The following is a 15,622-nucleotide window of genomic DNA, read 5'->3' on the forward strand; positions in this document are numbered from 1 at the left end:
AAGAGACTTGATTAGACCTGATTCAGCCATATTCAGTAGCAGAACAGCGAAGAGGAAGGTCGTCGGAGAGGGGCGAGCTTGGCCGGAGAAGGTTTCAGGTGGTGGTACCGCCGGGGTGAGACGCACACGCCGGCGCGTGAGGAAGGTGGCAGAATCTGTCGACGGTGTGTGGCTGACGACGGTGAGGATTCCGGTGACGCGACTTGGTGTCTAAGGTCGTCGGTCACTGGGTAGGCCTGGGATAGTGGCTGTGACTATAGAAGAGAGAGAATAATAGGGTAATTGGAAATCCCTTAGAAGAGAGAAAGAGAAAAGAAGAATATATTCAGGCCCTTTGTTGACTCTGATACCATGTGAAGAAGAAGAATGAGAGGAAATATTGACTTGATTATTCCCTCAAGAATTGGGGATATAAATAGTACTACATATGTACAATATAGGTAACTAATCAAGGATCCCAAATAATCTGCTAATGATCTGCTAATTATAGCTCCTAATCTCAGGAGCTAATTACAACTAATTACAGCTAATTACAGCTAAATACAACAGCTAATCATAATAGTATTAAATGATAGATATGTAATTTGACCTAATTTTATATTTGTTGACTTTTGGAATGTTTAGATTTATGAAGTATATTGTGAATGATGAGCTTTTAAGATATGGTTCTCGTGTAATATATAAACAAATAGTATAAACATATATTTTGTGACTATTAGAATAACTCTTTACTACTTTTAAAGATAAATGGAAAAATTTATTTTGGTATCGTCTAGCTACCATTCCACCAAAAATAATAACAGGTGGGAGGTAAATTTAAACTTATCTTTATAGAATTCTCTTGCAATATCGCCCCATAATGTGATTCACATTTTTTTCTTTGCATTTAAGAAAAAAATATATATTTACAAGCAATTTATATTTTTGGACATGAATTGTATAAAGTTTGTAATTAAGTGTAGAATAATATGATATTTATACATGAGGTCTTGAATGATGATATTTTTGAGTGATTTTAATCTGTCACGATGTCACCAATATAATTTCTGATTTAGACTATGTGAATGAATCAAAGATCAAACTTCCTCCCAATAGAAAGAGAGATGAAAGAGCGGAAAAAAAGCAACAAAAAGAGAGAAAGAACACATAAAAGAACTATGAAAGAGAAAGAGTTTTCTAGACTTTTATCTCTTTAAAGTCGATTAAAGAACTTTTGAAATGGGTAAAATCGAAATATAATAAAAATAAAAAAGTTTAAATAGAAAAATATTGCTCCAATGAACAGTGAAATATGGTTGAGATTTAAAGCTAGTTGGTGTTAGTCCTTTCACAAATATATGAAGAATAAGCCAAAAGTAAGTCTAGACACAAATTAGCAAACAAAAGATGCAATGAACTCATAAGAAATAGATTAATAATAAAAAATTACCTGATCCAGGTATTGAGATTTAGACTATGTGAATGAACAAATATCAAACTTTCTTCCAACTGAAAGCAATGGAAAAGAGAGAACGAATGCAGAAAAGAAATATAAAAGAGAAAGAGTTTTATGGACTCTTATCTCTTTAAAGTTGGTTAAAAAACTTCTGAAAGCAGTAAAATCAGAATATAACAAAAATAAAAACTTTAAACGGAAAAACACTATTCCCATGAATAGTGAAATATGGTTGAGTTTTAATATATGTATAATATTAGTTGGTTTAGTTGCTAAATTAAAATCATCCGCCTCAATCTCCCCCTCACCCCACACAAGATACGTATAATATTTTATACAGAAATATACAAGATTTCTTTTATTATGTCAAAATGATGAACATTGTTAATATTCTTAAAAAAAATTAAAGTTAAATAAATAGAAAATTATAGAATTCAAATTGGATTTGATAGTATCCATAGTAGATTAATATTGAAAATTTTGAAATTTATCATTATCTAGCTGCATATAATAAAATTTTAATTTGAAATAAATAAATAAATAAATAAAATATTTTTTCTAATAAATTGTATTTTTAAAATGAATATAATTTACCATGGAATAACGTGGACATATCCACTTATAGAACCTATAATATTTTGTATCGACGTTGTTCCACAACAACCAAAATTATTGAGGACCATTTAATCAAATCAAATAAAAAATTAATATTGCCAATAAAATATATATAAAAAATTGAATTAAAAATGGATTTGATTTGATTTATTATTTAGTTTTAAACATTTTATTTAAATATATTATATTGATTTATTTAATTTTTATAAAATTTTTAATACTATCAAATCCAACCCACTTGTAGTTTAGAGTGAGATAAAATTGACATGTCCAAGTTCATAGGGTTGAGAATCAACCTAATTTGGGCTTTAAGTTAATTGATTTGGGCTGGAGCTGAAAAGTTCGGGTTTAATATAGAAGGCCCAAGTTTTGAAAATTAGGGTTTTGTTTCTCTTCTTCCTCTCTCTCTCTATATAAGGCCCCAATCCACTTTTGAAGGCGTGAATCATCGCTGCAGCTTTGAGCGATTTCGAATCAGCAGAGGTACGAATAACAATTATCAACCTGTTGTTTTTCTTTTCGTATGTTCTTTTTACTTTCGTTTTGAAGAGAATGAAATTAAAAGGAGAAGAGAAAGGCAAAACGTCGCTGATTCGCTAATTCCGATAGCGAAATCAGTCCTTTTAGTTGCCGATATTTTAAGAGCTGTCTATGCTTGCGATCTGCTTTCTTTCTATAAGGCCTATTGCATTCACATGCTCGTAAATTTTTCTTTTCTTTTTAAATTTTTTTTTATTCTTTCGTTATTTGTTTAGTTAATATAAAATATATGTTTTATAATGATAATTTGTAAATTTATATATCACTATCTTTTAAACAAATTTTTGTTTTATTGGAATTGGATTTGAACTTTATTTTTTGGCCCTTTCGACGGAGTTTAAAATGGATTAGATTTACAAAAGTCAAATAATGTATTTCGGAAAAGTAATTTGAGGAAAAAATTGGCAACTAATATTGTGAAATTAGAACTGGAATATGTGAAATTGAAAGCTAATTTGTTGGAAGGAAAATGCCAACTTAAAATACAAGAGGCAAAAAGCCCATATTTTATCAACTCACGCAAAACGTCAAAACATGAAAAGTAATAAAAACGTCAAAACGACACAAAAATTGCAATGACCCGATTCAAGAAAAGCAACCAAAAAAATAAAAGGAAACGACTTTCGATGGCCATTAGTTGGATTTGTTCAATTGAAAGGAGACCCATGATTTAGCGTGTTGATGATGGTTACTAGGCATAAAATAACAGCTCTGAAAAAAGAATTAATAAACATTGCCTAATTTGGTACTTAGATTGATTAATGTAATATAAGTTTCAATTTATTATTTTTTAATCACTTAATTTTAATTTTATCTCAATTCAATAATAGAAATTATAAATTGCATTAAAAATTACATATTTTAAAAAAATGATGATTATGAAGGAAAAAAAAAATACAAATAATATAGTGCAAATTTTTCTTATTCTTTTAAAACTTATTTTATGTAGATGACATTATTTATTAAATAAATTAATAAATAGATTACAAATTAATATTTTAGTAGAAAATAGGATCTTTTAAATATAATATTTTTTATTGCATTTCATTATTTTAAAATATCACATTTTATTATTTTTAAATATTGGTGTATTATTTTTTTGAACTTTTTTTTTTGGGGGGGGGATAATAAGGATGGAAGTAGTTTAATGATATCAATTCGGTGATTTAATTTTATAGAATTGATTTGAAAATTTTACTAATTTTAATTGAATTTAAATTAGTTCATATCCTTTGGGTGAATTTATATTGTTGTACCTTTAAAATTTTGTCTAGCTCTCTCCTTGTATCTATTCTTCTTTTTAAATATCACTAAAATGTTTATTTAGAATTTGACTCGTGAACATAGTCCAAAATTTATTTCATGTTGCCCTCTGCCCAAGGTGAACCCATTCACTTGTTTATGAAAATAAATTTATTTTTTGAAACCTTTTCTAAGGAAAATTAAATAGAAATTTCAATAATTATCTTTTGTTGCATTTTGGGTTTAAATAAGCCGAACCGAGCTCGAATCTACTACGCTCAAAGCTCGATTCGATAGAATTTAACTAGACTCAATTCGAATTCAACTTAAGGCTCGAGTTAAACTCATAAAATTTTAAGCTAGAGTGCAGCTCAAGACTTGAGTAATTTAAAATAATAATTTATATATGTATATATAAAAGCTTGATAAGACTCGTGGGCGCTCAAGCTCGACTTGTTTGCTAAATGAGCAGACTTAAACTCAAGCTCGATTCAATTCAAGTTTTTTCGAGCCGAGCTCGAACAGTTCGCGAGCTACTATTTAGTGATTTCCCTATTTTATTTATGGTAGATCTCATTCAAGTAGAATTACTTTAATTAATACTTGCATTCCTCTATAAATTGGACACCTTAAGCATGATATAAAACAAGCAGAATTATATTCATCTAAATTGAAATCTAGACTCTCTTTTAAAGTCTGAGACTAGAACTCATTTTTAACGAGCTCGCAATTTTCAACAATAATAGGTCGAGAAAAGAATTGTGGTAAAATAAAAGATTTAGCTTTTGAATCAGATTTTATTGTTAACATGGCCGTGATAAAATTCATCAAATTTTATTGTTAACAGGCCTGTGACGAGATCCTGTGATCATAATAATAGTTTTGCAATTTATGCATATTGTGTCAAGGACACAAACGCAGGTGGTAATGCAATCCCTTCAACGGTCATTACATAACACGTTTATATATTAAGAAAAATGAGTCAGCTTGGCTCATTTGCACCCCTAGTTGCATTAGGGTTATAGTATTGAATATTTAAATGCTGATTAAAGATATAAAGTCTTAATTTATATGATTGAAAAAACATTAAGAATCTTAAAAACTAATAGGAAAGAAAAAAATATTTTTTATAAAAGGGATTAATTTTTTTTTCAATTTTTTAAAACATTATAATTCAAAAAATAATTTTCGGAAAACATATAAAATTCAAGAAATATATTACAGAAAAATATTTTTTGGACACAAAGGGATCATACTATAATAACAAAAAAAAAAAAAAATGCGACCATACATTTATACTAAATTATTAACAAGAGGAACAAGAAATAAAGCTGAAATGTCTGAAAGTAAAAACTAATTTATTGGAAGCAGTCTTCTTCTACACTGAAAATGAAAAATCTAGGCTGATAATGCCAAGGAAAGGAAAGCTACAAAGAGAGCAATAAAACCACTGCATTTCTGAATTTGGGCCGCACCGGTCGTCTTCTCTGACTCGCTTGGAGGAGGTGCCGTTTTGGAAGTGCCTGTTAACCAATATACTAAAACGTTAGTACATGAAAACGACAACTCGTAGACCAGAAAAAAAAAAAAAAAAGGAACTCACCATTATTAGCAGAATTTGATGGAGGTGATGGAGGCGACAGAGGTGATGGTGATGGAGCACTGATTGGTGAAGTTGCTGAAAACAAGTAGAATTAGATAATTCAGCCAGCTTCATTTGAATTAAAGCAATATTATAACAGAATAAACCGAATTTTTTAGAAAAAGACCAAATACAACCGAACTATTTATAAGATCAAATTAGACTGAACTAATTTGGTTTGATTCAATTTTTTTTTTAAATGACTTTATTTTTGAATCAACTCAATTTGATTTTGAATATTTTTAGTTTTTTCCGACTTTATATAATAAAAACTGAAAAAAACTTTATTTTTCCTATGAAAATCGTAATAATTACCAAGTAAAGGGCATATCTTATTTTGTCACCTAAAATGCTTCAAAGTTAAGAGTGTGATAGTTGTATGTATTGTATAAAATAACAAAAGCTTCGGCAAAATCAAAGCAAATTAGAGAAAAACTATGTGAGAAGCGGTGGGACCTGTCACTTGCCGTCTCCTTATATTCTCACAAAATGCCAACTCCATTTCATTGAGTTTAACCCATCCACATTTTTGTCTACATCTCACGCCTATATTTCTTTCCCCTTTTAATACCATTTCACAATTCAAACTTCATTTCTTAAAAACCCCATCTCATAACCCATAAAATAAGGCTAAGGGTTATATTCTCACAAAATGCCAACTCCATTTCATTGAGTTTAATCCATCCACATTTTTGTCTACATCTCACGCCTATATTTCTTTCCCCTTTTAATACCATTTCACAACTCAAACTTCATTTCTTAAAAACCCCATCTCATAACCCATAAAATAAGGCTAAGGGGTGCTTTGCTTTGCTCAGTTCTTCTCAATGGCTAAGGTAAACAGAAACAAAAGCCTTGAGACTCTAATGGACATGGACAAGACAGCGGTGGTGAAGAAAAATGCTGTCCCGCCGGAGGCTCGGAACATAACTCCAGGCCATGGACTTGAGTTCAAAAATGTATCGTATAGTGTGAAGAAGAAACTTAAGAAAGATGGTGCTTGGATCACCAAGGAAGCTTATCTTCTGAATGATATATCTGGTCAGGTTGTGAGAGGTGAAATTATGGCCATCATGGGACCTAGTGGTGCCGGAAAATCCACTTTCCTTGATGCCTTAGCTGGTCGGATTGCACAGGGCAGTCTTGAGGGATCTGTTAGGATAGATGGAAAACCGGTTAGTACATAACAAAGCAGGAAGCCTTATGCACTAATAATATATATATATATATATATATATACATATGCATATAATGTGTAAACTTATGGTTGTGTAGGTAACTACAAGCTACATGAAGATGGTTTCATCTTATGTGATGCAAGATGATCAACTATTCTCCATGTTGACTGTTTTTGAGACATTCATGTTTGCAGCTGAAGTTAGGCTTCCTCCTTCCATTTCAAGAAGTGAGAAGAAAAAAAGAGTCCATGATCTCCTTGACCAACTAGGTTTAACGGTACTGCAATCTCCTCTCTTTCTTGGTTCTTCAGGCTGGGAAATGGAACTGAACCCCTGACCCACAACTGCAATTTAGTGATTAACAAGAATACCTCGCCAACCCTAATTCTTGATCACCCTTTCACTTTCTCATATAATTAAATATACTATATTGTTGACCAATGAACATATATAACAAGGAAAAGTAGGCAATCAATTACCTACTTTGTTACCCACCATATGTTACCACTATTGTCCCGCCTGACATGGCAACTCTAGTGTCTCATACTAAAATAGCACATACCCACTTATGGAGTAACAAAAACATCAAAGTAGTGATTTTCCCCTTTTAAAATATCTATCAAGCCCAAGTAAATTGGGATAATTTTTTAAAATTTGCACTAGGTATTAAACAGAGTAGATTTTGAGGCATGATATTTAGCTTTTTCCTAATGAAATAGGTTATAAGATCAAAATTGTAGCACTCTTGTTATCCTTCAAGTTTTATGTATCAAAATTTTAATGTAGATACTGAATAATATGATTAAAATTGAATGCAGAGTGCAGCACATACATATATTGGTGATGAAGGAAGTAGAGGAGTATCAGGAGGGGAACGCCGACGGGTATCTATAGGAATTGATATAATCCATAAACCATCATTGTTGTTCCTTGACGAACCAACTTCAGGTCTTGATTCTACAAGTGCTCACAGTGTGGTGGAGAAAGTGAAGGACATAGCACGGGGTGGTAGTATTGTCTTGATGACCATTCACCAGCCTTCTTACAGGATTCAAATGCTTTTAGACCGCATTACAGTTCTTGCTAGGTATGATAGAACTTTAAATTTTTAGATCCATAAGAGTAAAATTGTCTCTATTCACATAGCTGAAGTTTGATTATATCAAAATCCAAACAGGGGCAGACTAATATATATGGGAAGCCCAGGTGCTCTTCCTGCCCATCTCTCTGGATTTGGAAGACCAGTTCCTGATGGAGAAAACAGCTTGGAGTATCTTCTTGATGTAATCAAGGAGTATGATGAGTCCACTGTAGGACTTGAGCCCCTTGTTCTTTACCAAAGAGAGGGAATCAAACCAGATCAACTAGCTAGGACACCTATCCCCAAGACTCCAAAGACCCCAAAAACGCCAAGGACTCCATATATGAGTACCCCTGGATCCAAGCATGCCATTAGCCTTCGTAGCCAAGCATTCTCAATTAATGGAAATATGACACCTCGAACAGACTCGGAACGATTTGATTTTGATTTTGATGATGATGATAACTTTGATAACTCCCTTGAACGTAAAACTGTGCCGACATCAATGCACATGCAAAGTGGTGTTTATCCACGTTTAGCTTCACAGTTTTACAAAGATTTTTCAGTCTGGCTCTACCATGGTGTTAAAGGAACTCCTCGCCATGCACCGACATGGACTCCTGCAAGAACTCCAGCAAAAACACCAATCTCTGCTGTAAGAAGTCAACTCTCAAACAGATACCGAACACCTCAACAAGTCCCTTCTCGCCCAAAAACTCCTGTAGTCTTCAGCTCCTCAGTTGATTCATATGCTACATCTTATGAAGAATTTGACATGGAGGATGAAGAAATGCTTGATGAACCTACACATGGTCCTAAATTTGCTAATCCATGGCTCCGTGAAATTGTAGTCCTCTCATGGCGAACAGCACTTAATGTTGTTCGCACTCCAGAACTCTTTCTCTCAAGAGAGGTCGTATTAACTCTCATGGCATTAATTCTTTCCTCACTTTTCAAGAACCTGAGCGAAGATACATTCAAAACCATCAGCAGGCTTTTGAATTTCTACATTTTTGCAGTTTGCCTGATTTTCTTTTCCTCTAATGATGCTGTCCCAACATTCATCCAAGAACGATATATCTTCATTAGAGAAACTTCCCACAATGCTTACCGCGCTTCTTCTTATGTTATCGCCTCTCTTATAGTCTATCTCCCATTTTTTGCCATCCAAGGTTTCACATTTGCTGCCATAACCAAATTCATGGTGCATTTGAAAAGCAGCCTATTCAAATTTTGGATAATTCTTTATGCCTCTCTCATAACTACAAATGCTTATGTGATGCTTGTTAGTGCACTAGTCCCAAGTTATATCACAGGATATGCAGTTGTGATTGCCACAACTGCTCTCTTCTTCCTAACTTGTGGGTTCTTCTTGAAGCGTACACAGATACCAGTCTACTGGAGGTGGCTACATTACATATCTGCAATAAAATATCCATTTGAAGCAATGTTATCAAATGAGTTCAAAGGAACAAGATGCTATAATGGAGCTGATGCAGATCTTTCCCCAGGTCCTCTAGGTGAGATCAAACTTAGCAAACAGCATGCTGATTTTATAAACAACTGTCAGTTGATCGGAGAAGATATTTTATCCTCAATGGATATTAAGATGGACAACCTGTGGTATGATGTTGCCATTTTACTTGCTTGGGGAGTTCTTTATCGGCTATTCTTCTATGTTGTTCTTAGATTTTATTCCAAGAATGAAAGGAAATGAAGACAAGGCTTTCTTTGTTTTCCTTTTTGATTCTGTGTCAAATCCAAGTTTGTCTTCCTTCCAAGTAAAGATTATGACTTTAGATAATTTCCATGTAGAAGCATGTAATGAATGTTCAAGATCTTGTCATTTTTTGTTTATTTGTAAAATATACAAAGTTCTGATGGGATTTACAAAGAAGGAAAGCCTTTTGTCTGTTTATAATGTGAACAAATTGCCTAAACAGGTATTACGACAATTGAATTGGTGTAAATAAGAGTGTGTGTTTTTCATTGGGAGAAAAAAAAAAAAAAAAAAAACAAAAGCAAAGCAATAATAAGAGGTATAATTTTTTAAATGACAATTAACTATGCTTACACCAAAGGTACACGACCATCCATACACCAAGCCATTAGTGAATTACTATTTAGAAAAGTTTGTCATTATATTTTAATAGTTTATCATGTTTTTTTTCCCATAGTGAAAAGGAAATACCACCCTCGTCCACACCAAATAACTTTATAGGATTAGGTTGGTATATAGGTGAGACTATACACCAAATGTAGGTAAGTCATTTTCAAACAAATGAGTTATGAAAATACATCTAGTGTAAATAAGTATTTTCTATTTATAATACAGGATAAGTTACTAGAAAGCCCCTGGGTTTTTCCATAATCATCCAATGCATGAAATGGAAATGGGAGTTTAAACAGCCTTTTCTAATATCTATTAGGTTAGAATGTTTAAAAAAAAAAGGTCCCAAAATCACAGCTACAATTAAATTTTTGGAACTCAGTTTTATAATATTTTTCAAGCCAAATCGAAAATTTCAGTAGCATTTCTTCCCCAACCAAATCAGACCATTTAAAGTAAAAAAACCAAACCAAAATATTAATTACGTTTTGGTTTGGTCTTTTAACATGATTTTAAGATGTTTGAAGTTATTTTTATTACTCAAATAATTGAAGAATTCATATCACAAATCATAACCTAAGCATCCATTAAGATTTAAAAAATATATATACATGAATTTTTCAACCTATAATAAGAAACAAATATTTGAGATTTGAGATGTACAATAAAAAATATTCCAACATTTATTGAGATGTAATGGCGACTATATTTTATTGCTCGCTGTGGGGAATATCCTAGTTTAAGTGTGGTGTGCCCACGGAACTTGAAAGAGAGGTTCTATAGTTGTAGTGAGCTTAGAAGAAAATGAAAATCAGAAGAATTAAAGATATGAATATTGAATATTATTCATATGATTGTAGTATTGAATATTTACATGCTGATTAAAGATATGAAGTCTTAATTTATATGATTGTAAAAACATTAAGAATGTTAAAAACTAATAGGAAAGAAAAAATGTTCTTATAAAAGGGATTAATTTTTTTTCCAATTTTTTAAAACATTATAATTCAAAAAATAAATTAAAAAAAACATTATATTTCAGAAAAATATTTTTTGGACACAAAGGGATCATACTATAATAACAAAAAAAAAAAAAAAAAAAAAAAGCGACCATACATTTATACTAAATTATTAACAAGAGGAACAAGAAATAAAGCTGAAATGTCTGAAAGTAAAAACTAATTTATTGGAAGCAGTCTTCTTCTACACTGAAAATGAAAAATCTAGGCTGATAATGCCAAGGAAAGGAAAGCTACAAAGAGAGCAATAAAACCACTGGATTTCTGGATTTGGGCCGCACCGGTCGTCTTCTCTGACTCGCTTGGAGGATGTGCCGTTTTGGAAGTGCCTGTTAACCAATACACTAAAACGTTAATACATGAAAACGACAATTCGTAGACCAGAAAAAAAAAGAAAAAAAAGGAACTCACCATTATTAGCAGAATTTGATGGAGGTGATGGAGGCGATGGAGGTGATGGTGATGGAGCACTGATTGGTGAAGTTGCTGAAAACAAGTAGAATTAGATAATTAAGCAATAAATCCAACACAACAATCATTCCAAATTGATTTTTATTAAATAATAAAAAAGCAAACGTAAAAGCATATAGAAAATACCATTCTTGCAAAGAGCAAGATTAGGCTTTGCACCACAAGTAACGGCAAGATTGACAGCCTGCTCCTCAGTAAAATTGAAAGTCTTCATGATCCCAGGATTAGTGATCACACCACAAAGGCACTCTGCCTCATTTATCACCAAATTTTTCAGCGGCTGGCAGCAAGTTCCGGGAACCCCCGTTGGGTCGCTCAGGTACTTCTCGCAAGGCAATAATTTGGTCACACATGCCGTATCTTGTTTTTTCTTTGTTTCACCTTCTTCAGAATACACATTAATGCCTCTGTAAATCCCTCTTCCATATAATCTTGATATTTCCTCACTGTTTTGAGCATGAGAAAACCCAACAAGCACAAGTGAAGAAAATGTAATAATTAAAATTAAAAAATTAAAATAACACTTGCAATCCATAATTGCTAATTAATCTCAGATCTCAAAATTTATAGTAAGCACTGAAGGATTGCTGTAATTGTGAAGAGAGAAAATAAGTAAGTGATATTAATTAATTGTTGGTTCTTTACGAGGATGTATTTATAGTAAAAAAATAATAAATATTCAAAATTCTAAAATTTAGAAGATAAGAATTAAAGTTGTTTTGATTATGCTATATTTAAGATTGACTAAACACCTGCTAATTCAAATCTTTTGCGCTTATTTAGGTAGCTAATACTTATTCATACTTTCTTATATAACGAAATATTTGTTATTGGAAAATCTTTTTAATTAATAATAATATTTTGTGAAGGATTCTCTCTTAAAGTAGAGGGTAAAAGTAAAAAAAAAAAAAAAAGAAAAAAAAGAAAAATTGTACTTTTTTTTACCTATTCAAGCTTGTACCATCACTCACAGCTGCCTTTCGAGTATGGCTAAACCATAGGAAATTACTGGCTTTCACTTAGTGTGTTCGCTCACCCATTTAACAAGTTAATGTTTAGCTGATATTTAAAAAATTTGTCACCATTTAAATTACTTGCTTAATTTCATGGAAACAAAAAAATTAAATGTTATCTATAAGTTTTTTTAAATAATAATAATTATTTAAAAAAAGTAAAATTATTTATAAAGATAAAATTATAAAACCCTAGCTCTCACCTTCTCTTTCCTCTGTTTGTAGATAAGATTTTTGTTTTTGAAAGAATTATCTTTAAAGATAATACTTGCTTATATATATTAACATTCGAAATGCATTATTAAAAAATGACTAGATGGATATATATCTTTAGAAAAAAAAAAAGATATATATTATTATATATATATAATATCACATAATTTTAAATTAAAAAAAAAACAAAATGGATATATAAGTTTTTCAATTCTACAATAATAATAAAATCCACAAGACGCCGTCGTATTTGTGACAAAGGAGTTTGTAAAAATTTTTTAAGGTGAGGAGCGAACTTTTATTGTTTTGGCACATAAGAAGTTAAACTTATAATGATATTAGTGTTTCTTGGATTAGAAGACAAATTAATACAGGGGCTCAATTTTTAGAAAGAGTTTCCTATCTTCATGTTGAAATAAGTGGTTACGCTCTTTCTTTTAACTGAAAATGACTTTATATTCAAATAATAGTTGATAGAGATGCAATTATGATATTTGTAGTTTTGTAATTTAAACAAGTTCCATTATTTGGAAGTTCTATTTAGTAGTTTCCTATTTTATTTTTGATAGTAGATATACTATTTCATAGTCTTTCTACCTAGTAGTTTTCTTATTTGGTAGTTTTCTATTTTCCTTTTTGGTAGGAGATCTTCCATGTAGTAATCTCGTTCCAGTAAAATTACTTTAATTAACACTTTTATATATTAAGAAAATGAAAAATTTTTCTCTAAATTTTGTCAATAAGTTTTAAAATTTTGAAAATAAGATATAATTGCAATATTATCAGATATATTTTTCGGACAATCATTTAACCATTTCCCATTTCATTAAGAAACATATAATTTTAACTCAATGTTACCTTCAAAAGGCAAATGCACTAACTGAGTAATTTATTACAATGTAATCATAATAGTAAATAGATTGAATGCATAAATTTACGTTTAAAATTTATGCATTTAATTTTATGACACTTTAAGTTTGCAGTTACCTACCTAAAATTATACTTTCTAATATCAAAATTGCAATAGCCAATCTAATAAATTTGTGTGGACTTCAAATGCAACTCTATGGTAAACCACTTATGACACATGGTACAAGTTAGCTTCCGACTCTAATTTCTTTTATTTCTTTAAATTTTTTAATCTCTTCTTTTTATTTATTTTTAAAACCAATCTCATATGCCTTCTTTTTCTCTTTTCTTCTTCCTCATCTCGACCATCTCTTTCTCTCTTTTTTCAATTTTTTTTTTTTTTTTTTTTTTTTTTGCTGGGAATTATCTTCATTCACCGATGATAATGAAGAAAAATTTATGTCACTAAAATAATCATCCTCATCATTTGATAATGATGCTTTCTTCAATACTTGTCATTTCTTCAGTAACAACTAATTTCCTTTCTTAGATGCCAGTGCACGCTCAATTACATTTTTAAGATCTTGTTGATTTACTGATTTACCATATAAAAAATAAAACTCTACAAATCTAGTTCGAAAATCCAACCCATAAGGTATTAAAAGGTTAGGGTTATAAGTTATAACCCATCAGAAAACTGGGAACATGAGCAGCATCAATAGTGATTTAGGCTTGAATGAAGTGCCTTGGCAACAATAGCAGTAGTAACGGATATGAATAGAACAAACTCATGTTACAGAATTTTTGTATTTAGTTTTTGAGCAAAATTTTGTCTTTTGATCTTGATTTTACATTTGCTCATCTTGTGTTTGATAAAATGCCAAAAAGAGATATTTTGTTTTGTTTGATGTTAGAGATAAAGAGGAAGGAGTCCATATGTTGGCAACATTTCAAGGCCGTCACTCTCCCTCGAGGGCGTGACATTCATGCGTGCATTGCCAATGTGGCAAGGTGCGACTTTGATATTAGAAAATACAACTGCATAGGCATATGATAGGTTCCCGTGAATTTAAAGAGTTCCACGAAGTTAAATGCGTAAACTTTTATGGTAAATTTATGCATTTCACTTTAGTAAATATAATTCGGAATTCTTTTCAAAAAAAAAAAATATAATTCGGAATTAGACCTTTTTATCTTTATATAATTATAGTTTCGAAGATGAATTTATGTCAAACTTAATTCACATGTTTGACTAGGCCTTTGCTCAAGGAAACAAATATCTCTATTAAAAAATGAGAAAATAATTAATTCGTCCATGAGATTTGACCAAACCAATTAAGTCACCAATAGTTTGGCAATATTAATTAATGAGTCTTGAGTTTTATCTTAATTAAATCATTTGATCCTTCCGTCCATTTTCTCTAGATTTTTCCATAAATATCTTTAAAAAAAAACTAAAATACCCTACCACTTAAGAAGGGTAAATAATTAATTCGTTCCTGACATTGGACCAAACTAACTAAGTCATTTCTGCGGTTTAACAATATTAATTAATAATCTTTGAGATTTACCTCTATTAAATCATTTGGTCATTCCGTCCATTTTCTCCAAATTTTTCTATTAAAACCTTAAAAAAAAGACTAAAATATCCTGACATTTAAGGAAAAAAAAAAAAAACTAAACTAACATAGGTTAGAATTTCCATTTGTCATAGAAGGAAAACGAAGAGTCAGAATATACATTGATTATTTGATTCACCCAAAAAATAATTTTTTGATCAACATAACTTATCACTTTAGTATCTTGAGCCATCAACAAAAAGATGAAAAATATATATATATATATATCGAGTTAATTTCAATAAAAATAATAGCCTTTTAATTTTAGGTATCAATATTCAAGAGAACAAGTTATTTTATATACTCCATTACAAACTACAACTGATGAAATGAAGGTGGGGTCATAGGAATAGTAAGAATATTTTAGAAAATAAAAAAAATTCACCGTTTGCAGAATTCCAGTTGTAAACTTAATAAGGCTTAACTTTCATTCTATTATAAAGCGAATAACCTAGGTTAGTTTAGTCTTTTTCTTCTTAAGTGTAATGATCTTTTAGTCTTTTTTTTAAGTTTTAATAGAAAAATCAGGAGAAAATAAACAGAATGACCAAATAGTTTGAGGAAAGTAAATCTCAGGGATTATTAATTAATATTG

The 15,622-nt window shown here is 30.8% G+C and overlaps 2 protein-coding genes and 1 long non-coding RNA gene across 3 annotated transcripts; 1 reads left to right on the forward strand and 2 right to left on the reverse strand.

Annotated features, from left to right (window-relative positions):
- Positions 1–5,171: 5,171 nt before the first annotated feature.
- On the reverse strand, positions 5,172–5,514 carry LOC149494171 (uncharacterized). The gene is made up of 2 exons (XR_016322264.1): positions 5,436–5,514; positions 5,172–5,355 (listed from the first exon to the last, which is right to left on the reverse strand). It is a non-coding gene; the product is annotated as an uncharacterized LOC149494171 (long non-coding RNA).
- Positions 5,515–6,040: 526 nt separating this feature from the next.
- LOC149494172 (ABC transporter G family member STR-like) lies at positions 6,041–9,450 on the forward strand. Its single transcript, XM_089725292.1, has 4 exons — positions 6,041–6,649; positions 6,750–6,929; positions 7,471–7,739; positions 7,830–9,450. Exons 1-4 carry the CDS (start codon positions 6,302–6,304, stop codon positions 9,448–9,450), a joined length of 2,418 nt encoding a protein of 805 aa, XP_089581418.1. The 5' UTR covers positions 6,041–6,301.
- Positions 9,451–11,005: 1,555 nt separating this feature from the next.
- On the reverse strand, positions 11,006–11,958 carry LOC105627972 (non-specific lipid transfer protein GPI-anchored 9). Its single transcript, XM_012209253.4, has 3 exons — positions 11,460–11,958; positions 11,274–11,348; positions 11,006–11,191 (listed from the first exon to the last, which is right to left on the reverse strand). Exons 1-3 carry the CDS (start codon positions 11,866–11,868, stop codon positions 11,067–11,069), a joined length of 609 nt encoding a protein of 202 aa, XP_012064643.1. The 5' UTR covers positions 11,869–11,958; the 3' UTR covers positions 11,006–11,066.
- Between the last annotated feature and the right edge of the window lie 3,664 nt (positions 11,959–15,622).

This window comes from Jatropha curcas, chromosome 8, assembly GCF_041381405.1.
Source record: "Jatropha curcas cultivar XTBG-Jc1 chromosome 8, XTBG_Jcur_1.0, whole genome shotgun sequence".
NCBI classification, from domain to species: domain Eukaryota; kingdom Viridiplantae; phylum Streptophyta; class Magnoliopsida; order Malpighiales; family Euphorbiaceae; genus Jatropha; species Jatropha curcas.